The sequence below is a fragment of the Chrysemys picta genome, chromosome 16 (assembly GCF_011386835.1).
Source record: "Chrysemys picta bellii isolate R12L10 chromosome 16, ASM1138683v2, whole genome shotgun sequence".
In the NCBI taxonomy this organism is placed as follows: domain Eukaryota; kingdom Metazoa; phylum Chordata; order Testudines; family Emydidae; genus Chrysemys; species Chrysemys picta.
Genome location: NC_088806.1, coordinates 9722457 through 9742731, shown reverse-complemented (window position 1 = coordinate 9742731; position 20275 = coordinate 9722457). Strand labels below are relative to the sequence as shown.

The 20275-nt window shown below is 44.0% G+C and overlaps 1 protein-coding gene across 9 annotated transcripts in view; it reads left to right on the top strand.

Moving 5' to 3' along the window:
- LOC135975939 (zinc finger protein 239-like) overlaps positions 1-20275 on the top strand; it is a 40417-nt gene that overhangs the window by 3864 nt on the left and 16278 nt on the right. For 3 of the 9 annotated variants that reach the window (XM_065569938.1, XM_065569935.1, XM_065569936.1), the window contains one exon: positions 10978-11091. In XM_065569938.1, the coding sequence (XP_065426010.1) occupies positions 10978-11091 (114 nt within the window). Of the gene's footprint in view, positions 1-10974; positions 11092-11437; positions 13126-20275 lie in introns of those variants that run through there. The other 6 variants (XM_065569932.1, XM_065569934.1, XM_065569931.1 and 3 more) reach the window with 4 other exon arrangements.

The window sequence follows — 20275 nt, the reverse complement described above, 5'->3', positions numbered from 1 at the left end:
TCATGTTCTTTTTTAGAACCCTGTTATACTCTTGGCCTTCACAACCTCCTCTGGCAAAGAGTTCCACAGGTTGACTGTGCGTTGTGTGAAGAAACACTTCCTTTTGTTTGTTTTATACGTGCTGCCTATACATTTTTTTTTTGGTGATTCCTAGTCCTTTTGTTATGAGAAGGAATAAATAAATTCCTTATTTATTTTCTCCATGCCAGTCATGATTTTATAGACCTCTCCCCACTTCGTCTCTTTTCCAAGCTGAAAAGTCCCAGTCTTCTTAATCTCTCCTCATACAGAAGCTGTTCCATACACCTAATCATTTTTTTGCCCTTTTCTAAACCTTTTTCAATTCCATGATATTTTCTTTGAGATGGGGCGACCACATCTGCATTCAGTATTTGAGATATGGGCATACCATGGATTTATATAGAGGCAATATGGTATTTTCTGTCTTCTTATCTATCCCTTTCTTAATGATTCCCAACATTCTGTTCGCTTTTTGACTGCCGCTACACATTGAGTGGATGTTTTCTAAGAACTATCCACAGTGAGTCCAAGATCCCTCTCTTGAGTGGAACCAGCTAATTTAGACCCCGTCATTTTATATGTATAGTTGGGATTATGTTTTCCAATGGGCTGCACTATGTATTATCCTGACATCTAGTACTGCTGAGATCCTGCATTCAGTAATATCCCTGCCCTTCCTGTTCCCTTTCTCCACTGAACCCCACCAGCCCATGCTTACTGTTCCCAGCTTCCCCAGGACTCTCTCATTGTCTCTGGACCTCTGTCAGCAAGAAGCAGTGCCAGGGAGACTTGCCCTCTCTCTGGAGACTTCGATTTCTGGGACACAGTTTTAGTTTCCCGGTGTTTTAGGAACGTCTTTGAAACTGAGTGTCAGTGACATTAACCACAGTACAATCTCGACTGTTGAACAGCTGTGTCCCCTCAGTTCCCCAGGCTGGGGTGCCTTTTACACAGCTTTACTGTGAGAGCAGCCACTCCTGGGCAGTTAACACACAGTCTCCAGCATGTAACTCGCTCTCAGCTACACAGTATTGAGTGCTGCTAGTCAGCCACTCACGAATTACAGTACACCACAGGAGAACCCCAGAAAATTTTCTGGTCCCAGACTTCGCCCAGAAATGTTCATCTTGCACCATCCAGCACACTACTGAACAACGCAAGCTCATATGAAGTCTGTCATTTAATCAGTGGAAAATGCCATGCACCAGCCTTGTTATCCCAAATGGAGTTTCCAACACACTTTCATCCAAACACACTGGTTAGATAGAACAATAAAACAAGATTGTTAAAATCTGTTTTTTTTTTGGTAGTTAAGTAATGAGGCATTCAAGTCAGAATTGTTTACAAAAGTAATGCAAGATAAAACACAAACTAATGTTTAACTTAACAAGCTAATGTTTCTCTCACCATATGCTGAGACAGGCTGGCTTTCCTTTCAGCCAGGACTCCCCCTAACCCACCCTTGCTACCCAAGTTCAGTTCTTCAGGAGTTGTCATGAGCAGAGGGAAAGGGGGGAAAGAGAGTCTCAAGCATTTTCCTCACCTCTTTTTATAACTCAGTCCTTTGTACTAGAAACAACTTCAGTTCTCAGCTGAGTCATGTGACAGGCTGTCTGTTGTAGATATAAGCTTCCAGTGGTCCCTATGAAGGAATGTAAATGTCTTCTTCACACCTTCCCGCTCCAGAGAATGGCTATTTGACCAGCTGTTTGCCTTGCTGTCTCTGAGGAACTGCTCTATGGGTGTTCCCCACAATTGTAACTTTTTCAGTAATATCATACAGTAAAATCTCATAACTTTACATACAGTGTTGCTACGCATTGTAACAGGAGGATAATATTCAGTAGATTGTGTTTTCAAATGATACCTCACAAGCTATACTATGTACAAAATTGGTCATAATTTTCTTGAAGGGTCTACATAGGGGTACAGACTGACACACTGTCTGTGTGTGTTCCCAGCAGATATGGGGGTATTTCAGTCCCTCATAAGCAGAGTGTTTTGCATCTTCAAGGACCTGGGGAGCTGGTCCTGAGAATTCACTGGTTTACAAAGTGTGACACTGTATGGAATTGAGGCACTTTATATTATTATTATTTTATTATTAATACCAATGAGATAAAATTACAATGAATCGTGCTAGATATGCCATGTAAAATGTAATGATTTTCCAAGTATGATAATTTTGTTTCTATGTTTGTATCACCTTTCTATTGTGAGTTATAGATATACTCTAAATATCTATATTTCTAGACTTGTGCAGTGTTTCCAGGTGACACCCCCAGACATATTGGTGTCAGCACTGCCTAGGCTGTTTGATGGCCCATTCAGGGTCATCAGCTGTACAATGAGCCCATGGAAAGGATCAAGGGCAGGGATGGGCTAACTTTTTGGCTCAAGGGCCACATTGGGGTTGCAAAACTGTATGGAGGGCCAGGTAGGGAAGGCTCCCAAAACTGCTTGGCCCCGCCCCCTCCAAATTCCTCCTGCCCTTCTCCTTGTCCCCTGACTGCCCACTCCCGAGACCAACCACCCTGACTGCCCTCCCAGGACCCCCCCCACACCCAGCCCCCCATGCTCCCTGTCCCCTGAATGCCCAGACCCCTATCCACCCACCCAGCCCCTGACAGACCCTCGGGACTCCCACGCCTATCCAACCACCCCGTCCCCTGACTGCTCCCTGGGACTCCCTGCCCCTTATCCAACCCCCCCAGCCTCTTACCATGCTGCTCAAAGCAGCATGTCTGGCAGCTGTGTGGCCCACGTGGAGCCAGACATGCTGCCCCACAGGAGCGCGCAGCGCCCCCCAGAGCACTACCTGCACAGTGGCATGGCTGCAGGGAAGGGGGAACAGCAAGAGGGGGAGCTAGCCTCCCCGGCTGGGAGCTCAGGGGCCAGTCAGGACCGTCCTGCGGGCCGGATGTGTCCTGCGGCTGTAGTTTGCCCTCCTGTGATCAAGGGGATACACCTATTGAGTCAGCAAGACATGCAGGGGTATGCCTGTGTACTGAGAACTCCAAGGCTTTTCCATGCTCTGTGCTGTGAAGCTTGTGTTTGGGACACAGGAAGTACAAGCCACATGGCAAAAGGAATATACAGGGCAGCTGCATCATCTCCATTTTGTCTTCAATCCCTCTTCCTATATCTGGAGCAACTTCTCTACAAACTGAAGCCTTGAACAAAGGACTGGATGACCCATCCAAACTGTGGATGGGTTCCAGATGGACTTTCAAGCCAGCAACTCACCAATACCACTAAGAACCCGATATATAGATTTTGGAATGTATATGACTGCTTTCCCATTTAACAACTCCCTTTTTCTTTCTAGCTTTCCTTTATAATAAACCTTTAGTTTTGATGCTAAAGGTGTAAAAATGCTGATTCTGGTGGGACCCAACTGAAAGTGCCAATTCAGGACAAATTGCTTCAAGCGGGGCGGTTACAGCCCAAGGCTGGGGGTTTTCCACCTCTAAGGCAAACCAAACCAGCCAAACAGAGAGGACTTCGGTTTTACCAAGCTGGCTAACCACAAGTCATGCAAGCAATTCCAGTTTCCCAGTATCACCACCAGTGCCACTCGCTATGGGGACAAATGGTTATGAAAACCAATACCCCAGTAAAAGGTTCTTCTGATCCCAAAGGACCAAGCCCCAGACAAAGGTCAATATACAAATCAGATCTTACCCACAAATCATGCTGTTGCCAATCCTTTAGAATCTGAAACCTAAAGGTTTATTCATTAAAGGAAAAAGAGCTAGAATTGTTTAAATTGAATAAATTCCATAGAATAATGGCAAAGTTCTTGGTTCATCAAGCAGGCTAGGCAGAGCTGATACCAACTTGTGTGGGATGTCACCCAGAAGCATAGCATAATTTTGCAATACAGACCGTATATAGCCAATATTCATAACTTCAACTACAAAAACGATACACATATACAGATAGCATAATCATAACCAGCAAACCATAACCTTGTCCTACACACCTCAAATGCTAGCCTTTTGTGACAATGCGGTTCTGGCGGAACCCAACTGAGAGTGCCAACTCAGGACAAATTGCTCAAATAGGGCAGTTACAGCCCAAGGCTGGGGTTTTTTCCACCTCTAAGGCAAACCAAACCAGCCAGACTAAGAGGACTTCAGTCTCACCCCACTGGCTAACTGCAAGTCTCACAAGCAATCTCCTTAGATACTCCAGTTTCCCAGTATTACCACCAGTACCACTCGTTATGGGGACAAATGGTTATGAAAACCAATACCCCAGTAAAAGAAAAAGGTTCTCCTGATCCCAAAGGACCAAGCCCCAGACCCAGGTCAATATATAAATCAGATCTTACCCACAAATCACGCTGTTGCCAATCCTTTAGAATCTAAAATCTAAAGGTTTATTCATAAAAGGAAAAAGATAGAGATGAGAGTTAGAATTGGTTAAATGGAATCAATTACATACAGTAATGGCAAAGTTCTTGGTTCAGGCTTGCAGCAGCGATGGAATAAACTGCAGGTTCAAATCAAGTCTCTGGAATACATCCCCCGCTGGGATGGGTCCTCAGTCCTTTGTTCAAAGCTTCAGCTTGTAGCAAAGTTCCTCCAGAGGTAAGAAGCAGGATTGAAGACAAGATGGAGATCAGGCATCAGCCTTATATAGTCTTTTCCAGGTGTAAGATCACCTCTTTGTTCTTACTGCGGAAAATTACAGCAACATGGAGTCTGGAGTCACATGGGCCAGTCCCTGCATACTTTGCTGAGGTACAAGGCGTATCTGCCTTCTCTCAATGGGTCCATTGTATAGCTGATGGTCCTTAATGGGCCATCAAGCAGGCTAGGCAGAGCTAATCTCAGCTTGTCTGGGATGTCACCCAGAAGCATAGCATAAGTTTGCCATACAGACAGTATAGAGCCAATATTCATAACTTCGACTACAAAACTGATACACACATATAGACAGCATAATCATAACCAGTAAACCATAACCTTGTCCTAGAAACCCCATTTGACCCCCTTTATACAAGATTTGGGTGCCACTACAGGACCTTGGTTGCAACAATGATCTATATGGTCCCAGTTTATGTCAATAACGTCACACCCCCAACGCAAAATTGATGCAGGAAGGGATGACACAAACATCACTGACTGCATCCCAAGAGCTCCCCATCCTGGGTTCTGTCTCACTACAGCTAGTATTGGGTTAAAAGCCATACCAGTGTATAACAGAAATGGTTTATCAAAATCATGTTCAACCACATGATCGTACCTTTTTACAAACTCAAGGTAACACTTAGTTAGAACAATAGTGGATTGGATCTGCTCTGGCAGCATGGTTCCTGTGTGTGCCATGTGATCTTGCCAAGAGCTAAAGAAAACTGCTACTTTATCCATACAAGCTCGGGCCAATGTTTGGAACCCAATTAACATCGAGTAAATGCAGATATTAATGTTCTTCATAGTCCAGGAATCTTGGCATTTAGCCATGAAAGCAATATGGTAGTGTGCCTCAGTCTTCCTTTTCATACAGCACATTAGGTCTGGAATGTCCTTTCCCCTGTGAAAAGTTCCCATATTGTTTATATGTATTGCCTGTGAAACCCCAGTGTAACAAGGCCTTTTAACATAACGTGTGTTTTCATGTATTCCTTTTAACATGTTCAAGGAATTTTCCAAAAGATTAGGCACATTGTATATTTTTACAGTTTGTGGCAATAGCAACACATTAATTACAAAATTTAGCAATAACAACAAGTTCATTGCAAGTGTCCATCTACAGTCATGTTTGTCATGCCACACCTTTGGCTCAATACCATTGGAGTTTGGGCATTTTAGGGTTAACCTGTGGCTTCCCTTTGCAAAATTCAGTTTTCTCTTTCCTCCTTGTCCTGCAGGATCAAACCCTGATTTCTCTTGCTTAACAGAATTCACTGGCTGATGGGGTGGGCCCTCTTTGCTAACAGCTATTAGCAAGTCCTTCCTTTCCCAGCCAGGCAAGTAATTTGCACTACCCCAGACCAGAGCCAGTCCACCAGTTTTCATATTCGTAACTGCTATCATCTCCAAGGCTGGACTCTGTCTTAAAGAGATACCACACAAATCCAAAGAGTCTGCGGGTGAGAGTTTGCTTCCTCTCCCCGCATCCTCAAGCATTTAGCCATAAAACTGCTCTGCTCTGACACATCCGTAACCAAATCTGTCCTCAAACCCTGAAGCACAAACTGCTCATTTAAAGAATCAGAAAGGAGACATTCCTGTTCCAACACCATTGTCTCCCCAACAAGTTGGCCCCCCACAGCCACTTGGTTATAGGGATGCCTCAATTCCTTAACAACTTTTACTTCCTCTGAGACCTTCTCAAAGCTACCCACACTGGATCTTTTACAAGGAAAGTTAGTGGATCCCTTCACAACAGACAATTTTTGGCTGCTAGGAACTGAAACTTCCTTGATTAAATCACTCTCACACCCTTCAATTGCAGGGAACTGCTTGCACCGAGTACCATGAGGATTCCTTTCTCCAGGAGCTTTTCTAAGCAGCAATTCACCCCTCACAGAAATTCTGCCCTTACCCTCTTCACCTAGGGCTTGCTCTAAAGGCACACTTTCCTGAGCAACAACAGACTCTGTCTGGGTCTTGCTTACATTCAGGATCACCTTTGGCCCATCAGGCAGATCTCTACACAATCCCCTTTCAGGCGAACCCATAGACTTCCTAGATAAAAGGTTAGAAATACTTCCCTTCTCTTTGCCACACACAAGCTTAGGAATTTTTTCCTTTTTGCTACAAGTTGTTAAACTGTCCGTAGGTAACACAACCAAATTACCTTTCTGCTCTCCTTGTGCCCTGGCTAGGGTATCACCCTGATCAGACAGAGTTGTTACCCCCTTCTCCAACCACACATGAGCAACAGGCAAAATACAAGCACCAGAATTGTCTGGTCTCTGGGATTCTGCTAAGCCACTAACTGGATGCAACCTAGTTACGGGGCCATTCTCCCCAGCAGATGCAAACTTAGGACCATTCCCTTCCTGGGCTTTAGTTGAATCCAGAATCAACTCTGAGACAACTAAATTACTCTCAACCATCACAGGCCGAAAGGCACCTTCTGTCTGCTCCACAGACAAAAAAGAGTTGGAGACGCATTTTCCTTTACTAGACATACTGTTTGGGATTTCATTTCCCTTGTCCCAGCACACCGGGCTGTTCACAGACAACTGCTTGGAGACTGGGGTAGCTTCCTCCATAGGCAAGTCAATACCCCTGACAGACACAGGCACATTTCCTTCACTGTCACTATTCTTCGCACAGGAAACAGATAAGGTATAGGGACACTCATCTTCCACTCTCCTTGCCTTCCCAAACTGCTGACTAGATAAAGCCATCAGCTCACAAGACTGCCTAGGCTCATCCAAAATCTCCTTGTTCTCCTCTCCCTTCGCTTGATCTAATTCCAGATTTACTTCTGAGACATTAGATAGACATTCAGAAACTTCATTCACAGCCAAACAGCTACTTTCCAAAGACAAACTTTTGGAGAAACCCTCCATAGGCACAACCTTAGGATCAATCCTCTCTTGTGCCTGGTTTGTATTAACTTGACTGACCATAGCTTTAATATCATTTCCAATCATAATATCCTTAGGGATTATGTCTTTTACTCCCACAACCATGGTGTCCTCCAATCCCTTCCATTTCAGGTGGATTTTAGCCAAAGGCACCCTGACAAAATACTTAGATAAGGCTACAACAGTTACATCTTCACCTGGCAAATAATCTTCCTTCCTGACAAGACTCGCTTTAACCAGAGTAATATCTGCTGCGGTGTCCCTCCATGCCATACACCTCACTCCATTCACTTCTGCACTGCTAATAAACTCTGCATTATTTCCCCCATATTTAGCTTTAATGTGAGTTTTAAGGTCAAATCCTTCAGAGACAACAGAAACAGCATTTGCACACAGGGCACCAATGCTGGGCTCTGTGTGGTTTGCCTGTGAGTTTACAACAACAGGGTTAGCATTGGCCGTGGCATTTGGGGTTGCTGGTTTTGGGCTGCCCTTCAGTGTCTGGTCTCATGTGGCCCAGCATACCACAGCGATAGCATGTAACCTGCTGGGGATGTGAGTTCCTACCCTCCGGGCCCCCTTGAACTCCTTTAGAAGAGTCAGGTTTATTTTTAAATCCTTCCCTCCTCTTGAACTGGGGAGAATGGTGATCAGTTTTCCCCGGGGTTTTACACCCTTCTCGAGCCCTGTTTTGGGTATGGGCATCTGCAATCTCTGCCGCCCGTAGGACTGACTCAGGGTCCCTGTCACACACAGCTGCTCTCACATTGTCAGGCACAATGTCTAAGAACTGTTCCAAAGTTATTAAATCCAGCAGTTTTTCAAAACTCCCATGAACCTTGGCTCCCATAACCCACTTTTTAACAAAACCCATCAGCTTATGAGCACATTCTACAAAAGTACAATCCTTAGACATTTTAAACTCTCTAAACTTAACTCTGTAAGATTCAGGAGTAACCTTGAATCGCCTTAACACAGAATCCTTAAACCGCTCATAATTTAATGCTTCTTGTTCCCCCAAGTCATTAAACACCTCCCTGGCTTTTCCAGTCAGTCTGGTTAGCAGGACAGGCATTCGCTGACCCTCAGGGATCTGGTACAGATTGCAGAGGCGTTCAAAGGTAGACAAAAACTCCTCTATATCCTCAGTATCATTGTAACTGGGACACATCCTTTCCCAGTTTTTCTCATGGCGGGGGGGGAGTGGAGTACCAGGTGGGGATGACTTTCTCCGCTCTTCCATTACTTGGAGCTGAAGTCTGGCCGTCTCCTGTTCCATCCTGTGAGTCTCCTGTTCCGCAGCGAGCAGCTCTAGACGCCCCTTACGAGCTCTCTCTTCTCTCTCATCAGCCTCCTTCTTTCTTTGATCAGCTTCTTTCTCTCTCTCTCTTTCTAACTCTGCTATTTTGTGCTTCTCCAGCAATCGAAGATCTGCTAGCTTCTGTTCATGCTCAAATTGCAGTTTACTTGTCACCCTTTGCATCCTAATTTTTTCTGCATCTTCTGCAGCCTCAGGTAAGGGCTGTGCTCTTGCCCCCTGATCACTGGCTATTAGCAGATTTCTCAATTCTTCCTTTGTAGCTTTCTTTCTAAAGCTTATCCTCTTTTCTGAACACAAATTTTCCAGGGCTTTTTTCCCAAGTCCCTCATATGCTCTTTGCTCAGCCATTGCAGCAGCTCTTTAACCAACAAAACTCTCAATCCCAAAATTCAAATTTGGATAGCGTGGGGTTCTGACCCAAAGCTTAATTGACCTGGTTCTGTGGATCCAAGCACGACTACGCCACTGTGACAATGCGGTTCTGGCGGAACCCAACTGAGAGTGCCAACTCAGGACAAATTGCTCAAATAGGGCAGTTACAGCCCAAGGCTGGGGTTTTTTCCACCTCTAAGGCAAACCAAACCAGCCAGACTAAGAGGACTTCAGTCTCACCCCACTGGCTAACTGCAAGTCTCACAAGCAATCTCCTTAGATACTCCAGTTTCCCAGTATTACCACCAGTACCACTCGTTATGGGGACAAATGGTTATGAAAACCAATACCCCAGTAAAAGAAAAAGGTTCTCCTGATCCCAAAGGACCAAGCCCCAGACCCAGGTCAATATATAAATCAGATCTTACCCACAAATCACGCTGTTGCCAATCCTTTAGAATCTAAAATCTAAAGGTTTATTCATAAAAGGAAAAAGATAGAGATGAGAGTTAGAATTGGTTAAATGGAATCAATTACATACAGTAATGGCAAAGTTCTTGGTTCAGGCTTGCAGCAGCGATGGAATAAACTGCAGGTTCAAATCAAGTCTCTGGAATACATCCCCCGCTGGGATGGGTCCTCAGTCCTTTGTTCAAAGCTTCAGCTTGTAGCAAAGTTCCTCCAGAGGTAAGAAGCAGGATTGAAGACAAGATGGAGATCAGGCATCAGCCTTATATAGTCTTTTCCAGGTGTAAGATCACCTCTTTGTTCTTACTGCGGAAAATTACAGCAACATGGAGTCTGGAGTCACATGGGCCAGTCCCTGCATACTTTGCTGAGGTACAAGGCGTATCTGCCTTCTCTCAATGGGTCCATTGTATAGCTGATGGTCCTTAATGGGCCATCAAGCAGGCTAGGCAGAGCTAATCTCAGCTTGTCTGGGATGTCACCCAGAAGCATAGCATAAGTTTGCCATACAGACAGTATAGAGCCAATATTCATAACTTCGACTACAAAACTGATACACACATATAGACAGCATAATCATAACCAGTAAACCATAACCTTGTCCTAGACACCCCATTTGACCCCCTTTATACAAGATTTGGGTGCCACTACAGGACCTTGGTTGCAACAATGATCTATATGGTCCCAGTTTATGTCAATAACGTCACACCTTTGTACAAATTTTGTTGCAAATCTATAACACTGGTTGCAACAGTGATTTACACGGTTACAGATTCTGTCAACAATGTCACAAAAGGATTAGCTGGCAGCAAGGTATTTTGGGTAAGGTCCAAACCTATAGTGGCCCAGTAATGTGGCTGACCCTTTGGGGTCAGAAGAACACTTTGTTTGTGAGAAGAGTTTTTAAATAACCTCTCACTGTATTGTACCTATGTGCTGATTGGGATTCAGAACTGGAATGCAATAAAGGGGGCTGTGTGATTTCTTTTTTCAGCTTCTCAATAGTAGTGTGGGGGATCAGAAGTAGTTTGTGACTGGTAGGTGAGTTTAACTTTAGTGTTAACCACCAATTTTGAGAGCATCAGCTCTCTCTTTTTTCAGCCTGACCTGACCTTGGCATTTTCAGTATGGACTGGCCCAGGCACACCAGGTCACACTAAACACTGAAGTTAAATTAATAGAATGTTTTTGATAAAGTCTTATTAAATCAACTGAATTCCTTTGTTTTCTTTCATCTAAGCAGCATTTCCAGTTTTAAAACCTGATGTGATCTCCCAGTTGGAACAAGGGGAAGAGTCATGGGTCCCAGACCTCCAGCGTTCAGAGGAAAGAGAGCTCCTGAGAGCTCCCTGCACAGGTGAGGAAACATTAAACCAACTCATAATCTATAAGTGCCTGAAGGAAACATCTGGGATGCCCTACAAAGCCCTTGGAAGATCTCTGTTCATTATTGTCCCTAGCAGGGGTCGGCTCCTTAGGATAAATATAGCTTATGACTTCCTGTAAATCCTAGCAGACACCAGGCAGTAGCTTCCTCTCTTCCCCCTGTGAATTTGGATGGGATGTGAAGGCCAAGTTGATCCCCTCCTCTCTCCTGTTTGGGGGAGTTCAGTTTCTGATCTTTATTTGACCTCTCTCCAGCACTTGTTTTATTTTGCTCTTCCCCTTTCCATATCTGGTTGAGGTTTCTATCTCTATCACAGCAGGTGATGCAATGGTATGTGAGGAGCAAAATTCTCAGCAGGAAAATGTTGAGCAAGTGGATAAACTCAGAGAATTATCGCAAAGATCGGAAAGGAATGTGTCCAGGAGTCATGAGCTGGGAAAATCCTGTGAGATTCAGCACAGACCAGAAAGAGAACAAGGAAGCCAGCCAGGGGTGAAAGTGGGTAAATGTATTTCCTGTCCAGGAACTCAGAAGGGCCTTAAGGAAACCACAACACAGCAAGAAATCCTCAGGGGAAAGAGAAAAAATACATTCACCGAGTGTGGGAAAAACTTACGTGACTATTCAGCCCTTATTAGTCATCAGAGAATCCACACAGGGAAGCGGCTCTATGAATGCAGTGAGTGTGGGAAACACTTCAGTCACAGCTCACACCTTATTAGGCATCAGAGAATTCACACAGGGGAGAGGCCCTATGAATGCAGTGATTGTGGAAAAAGCTTCACTCAAAGATCAGGTCTTTTTCAACATCAGAGAATCCACACAGGGGAGAGACCCTATGAATGCAGTGAGTGTGGAAAAAGCTTCACTCAAAGATCAAGTCTCTTTCAACATCAGAGAATTCACACAGGGGAGAGGCTCTATGAATGCAGTGAGTGTGGAAAAAGCTTCACTCAAAGATCAAGTCTTTTTCAACATCAGAGAATTCACACAGGGGAGAGACCCTATGAATGCAGTGAGTGTGGGAAAAACTTCAGTCACAGCTCACACCTTATTAGGCATCAGAGAATTCACACAGGGGAGAGGCTCTATGAATGCAGTGATTGTGGAAAAAGCTTCACTCAAAGATCAGGTCTTTTTCAACATCAGAGAATCCACACAGGGGAGAGACCCTATGAATGCTGTGAGTGTGGGAAAAACTTCAATCACAGCTCACATCTTATTAGGCATCAGAGAATCCACACAGGGGAGATACCCTATGAATGCAGTGAGTGTGGGAAAAACTTCACTCAAAGATCAGATCTTTTTCAACATCAGAGAATGCACTGAGTGTGGGAATACCTTCTCTTGGCACTCAGACCATGTTAGGGATCAGAGAATCTGCAAGGGAGATCAAAACCATAAAAACCTCTAGGGTTACCATTATTTTTTTTTCTTTAATACTTTTCCTGATTCCCACATAGTAACTTTTAAAGCTGTTTGACTGTTTGCAGCACCGTTATCCCTCAGTTTGTCCAGTTGATTGGCCCATTTTTGCCTTTTGCAGTTCTCCCTGTTTTGAGGTGGACAAATAGGTCTCTAATTCGAGTGTGCCCTTCCTATCGGGAACCAGGGAGCGTCATATTAATACCATTCCTCCTGTTTCAAAGTTATTGTTAGAATGTGACGTTATTAATATGAACTGGGACTGTATAGATCCGTGGTGTCCAATAGAAATTCGATGCTAGCCACACTTGTGGTTTTGAATTTTTATTAGCCACATTATAAAAAAGCCACATGCATTAGCCACAATTCAATAGCCTATTAGCCTATGTAATCTATTCCCTGTAGCGTGAGGCGCTCTGGTACAAAACCTCACTGCAAAGGTTGGGGTGGTAGAATGTGTGTGAGAAAGAGTGTATAAGAGAATATTGGCCCAGTATCGACTTTAATTTTTTGTATTTCAAATAAAACCTATTTTGCTTAGCTTCAAAGTCAATTTCTATTAAACGGAAAACTACTCAAGGAGACAGTTGTATAACTTTTTACCCATTTAGACTGTAAGGGTCACTGACTTCCCCACTTCCTTAATTTGCAACGGAAAGGCATGACATCTGTCATAGGATGTGTCCAGCAAGTAGGAAAGTTGCAGTCGTCAACCATCAATATTAAGGAAAAGGCTGATTACTCTGTTTCCTTTCATATCAAAAATCCAGCTAGAGGCTGGTCTACACTGAAAAGCTATGTTGACATAGCCACATCTCTCAGGGGTGTGAAAAATCTACTCCACTGAGAGAAGTAGTTAATGTGAGCCCCAGTGTAGACAGTGTTAGGTTGTCAGAAGAATACTTCCAGTGTTTGAAGTGTAGACATAGCCTTAGACAGATTGATCCCTATGCGATTTTGACCCCTCTCCCTGTATGTGAGAAAGCTACTAGTACAGAGGGCTGAGCCAGCTGTCCGATCGCCTGGTTCCTCAACTGTAGCTACAGCTCTTAGTGTCCATGAATGCAAAGACTGAGCGAAATGGAGAGTTCCAACCGTTGTCATTTTAGTATCTTATTGTTCCTCTCCCTCTTTTTTGTGCTGGCCTTTCTATGATCTCAGGGTATGACTGTATAGTTCAGTGCATGTGTGACAAAAGCTCATTGGTGCCAATTCCCATTCTCTGAGGGCCAATCATGCTCTCGTGTAGCCTACTGGTTCATATGGGTAACTTTGAAGCAGGGCCAGATTCTATGTGTAGGGCAGAGAGAGTGCATGCCTTGGACTCAGATACAATCAGCCTTCTCCCCTGCATTGGGTGGGGGGGTACTGCAATCCCCTGCTGGAAAGTAATGGTGGTGGGGGGTGCTGTGAGTAGCTCAACACCTGACCCTGGGGGCAAAAGTGGGGTGGGAAGTTCCAGGTGTTTCTAGGATCTGCTATTTCCACCTGCCTGTAAAGTCCAGCTTTCCCCAGCATATTCATTGCGGTGCAATTGGGTCATTGTTTCCATGGCTGTACAGGAAAGAATTACTCCCAGTTTCCCTTCTGTCTGCAGCATGATTAGCCTCGGTCAGTGGTGAATGAGGTGGATCTAGTTGTAGATTGTTATTCATTCCCCACCTAGACAATTTAGACAGTCCATTTCCCATGCAGATCTCCAGCACCTCAGTGTTCCTGGTAGCAGAGGTTGGGTTTTCCCTGAGGCCCTGAGATTTTCAGAGTTCTTCTCCCTCAACCTGAAGTGAACTCAGCCTTTTTCCCCCATCCCACACATTCCATGAAATAACAACAACAGCATAAAGAAAGAGCGGAGGGAACATCTCACTGCCAGGGCTGGATGTGCCCAGGGTCCCCTGCTTGTCCATTGTCTCCATTGCAGAAGAGGAAGGTTCCATGGAATTTGACACCTGCTTAGCACAAGGGACAGAGAAAGATCTTGCTGTTCCTGTGTCTGTGCAAAGAAAATTATGCTTCATTTTAAAAGAGAGGTGAGAAATGGCCCCTTGGTGGGACAATATCCTCAGGATTAAGAGCAAAGACTCAGGCTGAGAACCAATTTAACTCCACTCATCTGGGGTTTAAAAAATTGTCTTCCTTGGAGAGATTGCAAACTTGTGACATTAATCCAGATTCTGGGGGTTTGGGCTGCTTTAACTCTTGGCAAAAACATGAACTGGATTCCAAGAAGGGAGAGAGGAGAAGCCTGAAGTTGCCTTTGGTCCAAGTCTGGTGTCTCCTGGATGGTGGGAAACATGCTTTGCAGCTGCCAGGGGATAGCGGGCAACTGCTGACATATCAGGGCTGAGATGTAGCATGGACTTTATCATACATGCTCCATCCTACTTCTCAGAGCCCACAGGAGAGAATCTAGAGAAGAGTGAGTCATTTCTCATCTACATTCTCAGGAGAAGCCAGTAGCTGTCCTTGAACAGACACCCAGGAGAGTAACCACGGTAATTCTGCAGAGACATCTGATTACCAGGAGATCCAGATAGGAGAGAGAGTGCTGGGGGATCTGCAGTTTTTGCAGTGGTGAGAAGGGCCAGGCCAGTGGGGCTGTCTCCGGAGTCACAGGTGGCTTTGCCAGTGGGGAGGCTCTAGGTCACTTGTTGCAGGTAGGGTGGGGCATTAGGGATTACAGGGTGTGAGGTTGGTTAACATGGAACTGCACAAAAAACCTTCCCCTTTGCTCCAGCTAAAGGCCCTACTTTTGGCCTGTCCCCATTTCATGAAAATCTCCATCTCTACCCTGGCTCTCAGGAACCCCGTCTCTCCCATGGGTATTTTCACGGTTTCTTCCTTTTATCATGGTCTCGTTCAAATATTTTTCCCATGGAAATGATCAAGTACATTTAAAATGAGAAAAACAATCAAACAACACATGTATCTCTTCACCAGACATAGTGTTGTGTCTGAATTTTTCTAATGAAAAGTCTAGGCAGGCAGAGTCACCCCTACCTTTACTTCACATCAGGCCCAGGACTTGCACCCAGCAGTTCTTGGGGAGTCCCTCAATTGGGGTATTCCAAGCACAGTTCTTCTGCCCTTGATTCACACAACAAGGATAACAACACTTTATTACTCCTGCCCCAATAACAAGGAGACTGGGAATCCAACACCAGTCAAAAGTGATCATTTCAGCAAGCAATCCCATCATGTTGAGCACCTAGACAGGGTGGGTGTGCCCATGCAAATGAATCAGCTCCAGAAGTCCTCTTCCACAGCTCATCACTAGATTATCTGGGGAGAGCTCATTCCGATCCCGCTTACATATTTAATATAGAAATTTCCAACATACTGTAAAATCCACATGCAGACACACACATGAAACCTTGCAAGAAAAGCTTCCTTAGGGGGTCTGAAGCACCTGCTGCTGGAGGGAAGGAGCAAGTTGTGGGTTGGGATTGAGGAGCAGCGTAAGGAGGAGGGGGCTGTGGGTTGGGATTGAGGGGCACTGGGAATAGGAGGGGGCTGTGAGTTGGGACAGAGGAGAAGGGTGAAGAGGAGTAGACTCCGGTTGGGAGTGAGGAGCAGTGTACCTAGGAGAAGACTGTGGGTTGGGATTGAGGGGCACTGGGAATAGAGGGGACGTGGGTTCGGGCTGAAGAGCATCCTTGTTTGGGGATCCAGCAGGACAGGGGAAGGCAGCAGGTGATTCTCATTCCTCAGGGATAGTGTGTGTGCGTGTGTGCGTGTGCGCGCAGGGGGAATGTGCTCTATGCCCAGAGACCTTTATTCTTCCAGCCTGTGAGGAGAGAGAGGATGTCTGGAAGTTGCCCCTTCAAGCACACTTGCAAAAGGCCCTTCTTAGGAAAGGCGAAATCCTGAAGAAGAAAAAGTAACATCAAAGAGACAAAACGAACAGGAGTACTTGTGGCGCCTTAGCGACTAACAAATTTATTTGAGCATAAGCTTTTGTGAGCTTCAGCCCACTTAATCGGATGCATAGAATGGAACACACAGAAAGTCCAGTCCCCTGCCCTCATGGCAGGACCAAATACTGTATAGACCATCCCTGATAGACATTTATCTAACCTACTCTTAAATATCTCCAGAGATGGAGATTTCACAACCTCCCTAGGCAATCAATTGAGATGAGCTATCATCAGCAGGAGAGAGAAAAAAACCTTTGAAGTGATAATCGAGATGACCCATAGAAGGTGTGAGGATATTTTAACATGGGGAAATAGATTCAATTAGTATTGAACCCAACCATTCCCAGTCTCTGTTCAAACCCAAATTAATTGTATCTAATTTGCATATTAATTCAAGTTCAGCAGTCTCTCTTTGAAGTCTGTTTTTGAAGTTTTTTTTGTTGCAAAATTGCCACCTTCAGGACGGTCACTGAGTGGTTAGAGAGGTTGAAGTGTTCTCCCACTGGTTTTTTAATGTTATGATTCCTGATGTCAGATTTGTGTCCATTTATTCTTTTGCATAGAGACTGTCTGGTCAAAAGAGACAGATATCTAAGATCTTGGTAAATAGTTCATCACATGACCAGGGACTTGAACCCTGGACCCTCAGGTTAAAAGTCTGATAGGCTACCGACTGAGCTAGCCAGGTCATGGAAAAAAGGCAAATTGGTGCATAGGAGAAACTGGTCAAGAAAAAGAGTTCAGGAAACAATAGGGGAAACCTGCCGCTCTCTTTCCAACCCTAGCCTGGCCTGGTATTAGTGATGGTTAAGAAGAGGGGGAAGTATCTGCACCTACCAGCCTTTTATAGCTGTACAAGAATCAGGCACAATACAGAGGTACCCATCTGCAAGTGCCAAATGGTTGGATTGGCTAATGCAACCTGTAGAAATCCATGTTACACTGGGATATAAAGTCAAGTGTACATCATCATCTCAAAGGGATAAATATAGGAAGGTTCAAAATTGACTAAGTAATTACATACAAATATCATTGGCTATTCATGCTAATTAGTGTCACTGTGGAGTGAGCTTTCTTCTTCTCTACCTCCCTTCTAGAACACCAGAAGTACCTTGATCATCTATGTGGTTCCTTCAGATGCCTGCTTAAATTTCAGGATGCTGGGAAGGTGTTTGGAGACTGTTTGAAAATCAAAGCTCAGTCCAGTAACTAATAGAAAATGAGGGCATGCTCCCACTATGCACCTTAAATCCCAGACTTTATACCTTTTTATATAAATAGACCCGTGCAAATAATTTAATTTTTTGCTTGCTATCTAGCCAAACCAAAATTATAGCAACATTAATATTTCAGGTTGACTCAAAATGAATTTTTTTGAGAAAGTTGACTGAAAAAGGCTAGTATGAGTGGTAAATGATCACATCCCTACTAGTCTAATGGTTACAATTCAGTGGTTTGGCTGTTGTATCCTATGTTCAATTCTGGGTCAGTAAAAAACACTTTTCTTCAACACATATTGAACAAATCAAACATTTCTAGAGCCTTAGAGCAGAAATTAGGCATGTTCCCACTGTGGCCATTTGTACAAACAGCTGTGCAAATCATTTGTTGTTTTGCTTGCTATCTAACCAAACCAATAAAACAATAATAATAATAATAATAATTAATAATTCAGGTAGACTCCAGATTAATTTTTTTCAGTTTTCTTGTTGAAACAAAACAAAAAAAAATCATTTTTGGTCAAACCAAAATATTTCCGTACATAAAATATTCATCCAGAAAACATTTCACCCAGGTTTATAGACAAGTCTTCGGAATTAACCATCTGGAGAGAAGGATGGTTAGCCTCTTAATTGTGGGTTAGTGGCACCTCTATTTCTAGCCCTCCATCCAAAAGCCCCCAGAGATGTGTTTGTTTCCCATTGCATAGAAAGCAAAAATTAATTACATTGAAACCTAAACCTGTGATTCACAATACAACATTGTAATTACAGGTTTCAGAGTAACAGCCGTGTTAGTCTGTATCCGCAAAAAGAAGAACAGGAGTACTTGTGGCACCTTAGAGACTAACAAATTTATTAGAGCATAAGCTTTCGTGGACTACAGCCCACTTCTTCGGATGCATATATGCATATATGCATATATGCATATATGCATCCGAAAGCTTATGCTCTAATAAATTTGTTAGTCTCTAACATTGTAATTGTAAATAAAGGAGAAAATTGCTCCTGAGTTCAAAAGAAGGAAGATTTTCTCATCAGCTTCTAGCAAATGCTCAAAGTTCTGATAGTTCTGGGAACTTCCAGGGATATCGGCCAGAATTTTCACAAGATCTGGCACTGGCACCCACCTCTAGAGCCAGATTTTCAAAAGGTCTCAACACATGGAGTGCTGAGCTACTTTGAAAAAAAGCTGGCACACATTGTGGGTTCTTGACTATATGGTTCACAGTGCAGGAGTTTGAGGTTCACCATTACTTTCTCATAAAGCTGAATGTCTGGATTCTACTTCAGTCCTGGTGTACATCTTTTCTTCACATAATAAGTCAGCGGTGAGACTACAACACCTCACTCAAGGGTCTCCAGGAAACCTGTAAATTTCACTGAGGGTAATTGTGTATAAAAGTGAACTATGCTGAAGAAGGGCCCTAGAATTTGAAAGAAATATGGCATGTTGGCCTCCCCGAACAGCTCATAATACTAGAGAAAACATGGAGTGTTAAAAGCACTCTTTTGTGGTGTATGAGTGATCTAAGGCACCAGACATAGAACTTTATTATCTCCTCACTTGGGTGTTCTGGTCTCTGGATGGAGGTTTGGGTTCAAATCCCACATCTAAAAAGTGAAATTCTTTCAACCCCCAGCAGAGTGTGTGTAGATGTGGGATCGTTTCAACTCAAGAACTAGCACTAAAAGATAATAAACTTACCACTGAAGTGAAAAATGCAACGAGGTGGTGGATTCTGGGATTTGCAGAAACAGGCTGGGAAAAATCAGCCAAATAAACATGACTGCACAAACTTCCCATTTGCGATATTTATTGCCAGATTTCTATTGCACTAATAGCCAAAGTCACTTAAAAACTAGCCCAAAAGTAGCCCAGTCTGGTAATTGAACCAAAGATGTTTTATTAACCCATTGATCTATATCTTTGAAAAGCATCACTATCTAGAGTATCATTAGATGGTGGATGTTAGCAGCTTTGCCATTTTCTTTTTGCAACAGGCACCTGCCAACCTCCAGTATTGTTTTCAGTCACATACCAATGAAACATACTTACCAAACTAGTCCATTCCTCCCCATATTCAATCTATGACTGGAATGTTAGAATGAGGCAGAGTACTGTAAAAGTATCACAATAAGAATCAATTGAAAACTTGCGTAATCAAAGCTGAGATGGAGACACAGCCTATTGTACAGCTGGTGAGGTCACAGGGACACACTCCCGCTAGTGCTGGCTCTGAAATAACAGCAGAAGCAGATCAAAGAGAATGAGCCCATTTAGGAGCTATGGGCAGCTGCCTTCTCAGTGCATCACTCACCTGGGAGGTGTTACACAAAACACAGCACTTCCCCTTTGGAAGAGACACCCGCCCCCGCCCCAGGTCAAACCTTGATCTCTCTGGCTAGTCCACGGTGATTCCTAAAGATTCATTTGGGGAGCAGGAGTCATCCCAATGGAAATCTCTTCACTTCTTTCTCGGTACCATCTCCTTAGCCCTGGCTTTGGGTGCTTTGGATGCGGCTTTAGCCTTTTTCTCTCCCTTCTTGATTTTAGGTGGGATCTTGGCCATCGTCTGGGTCTTGGCATCT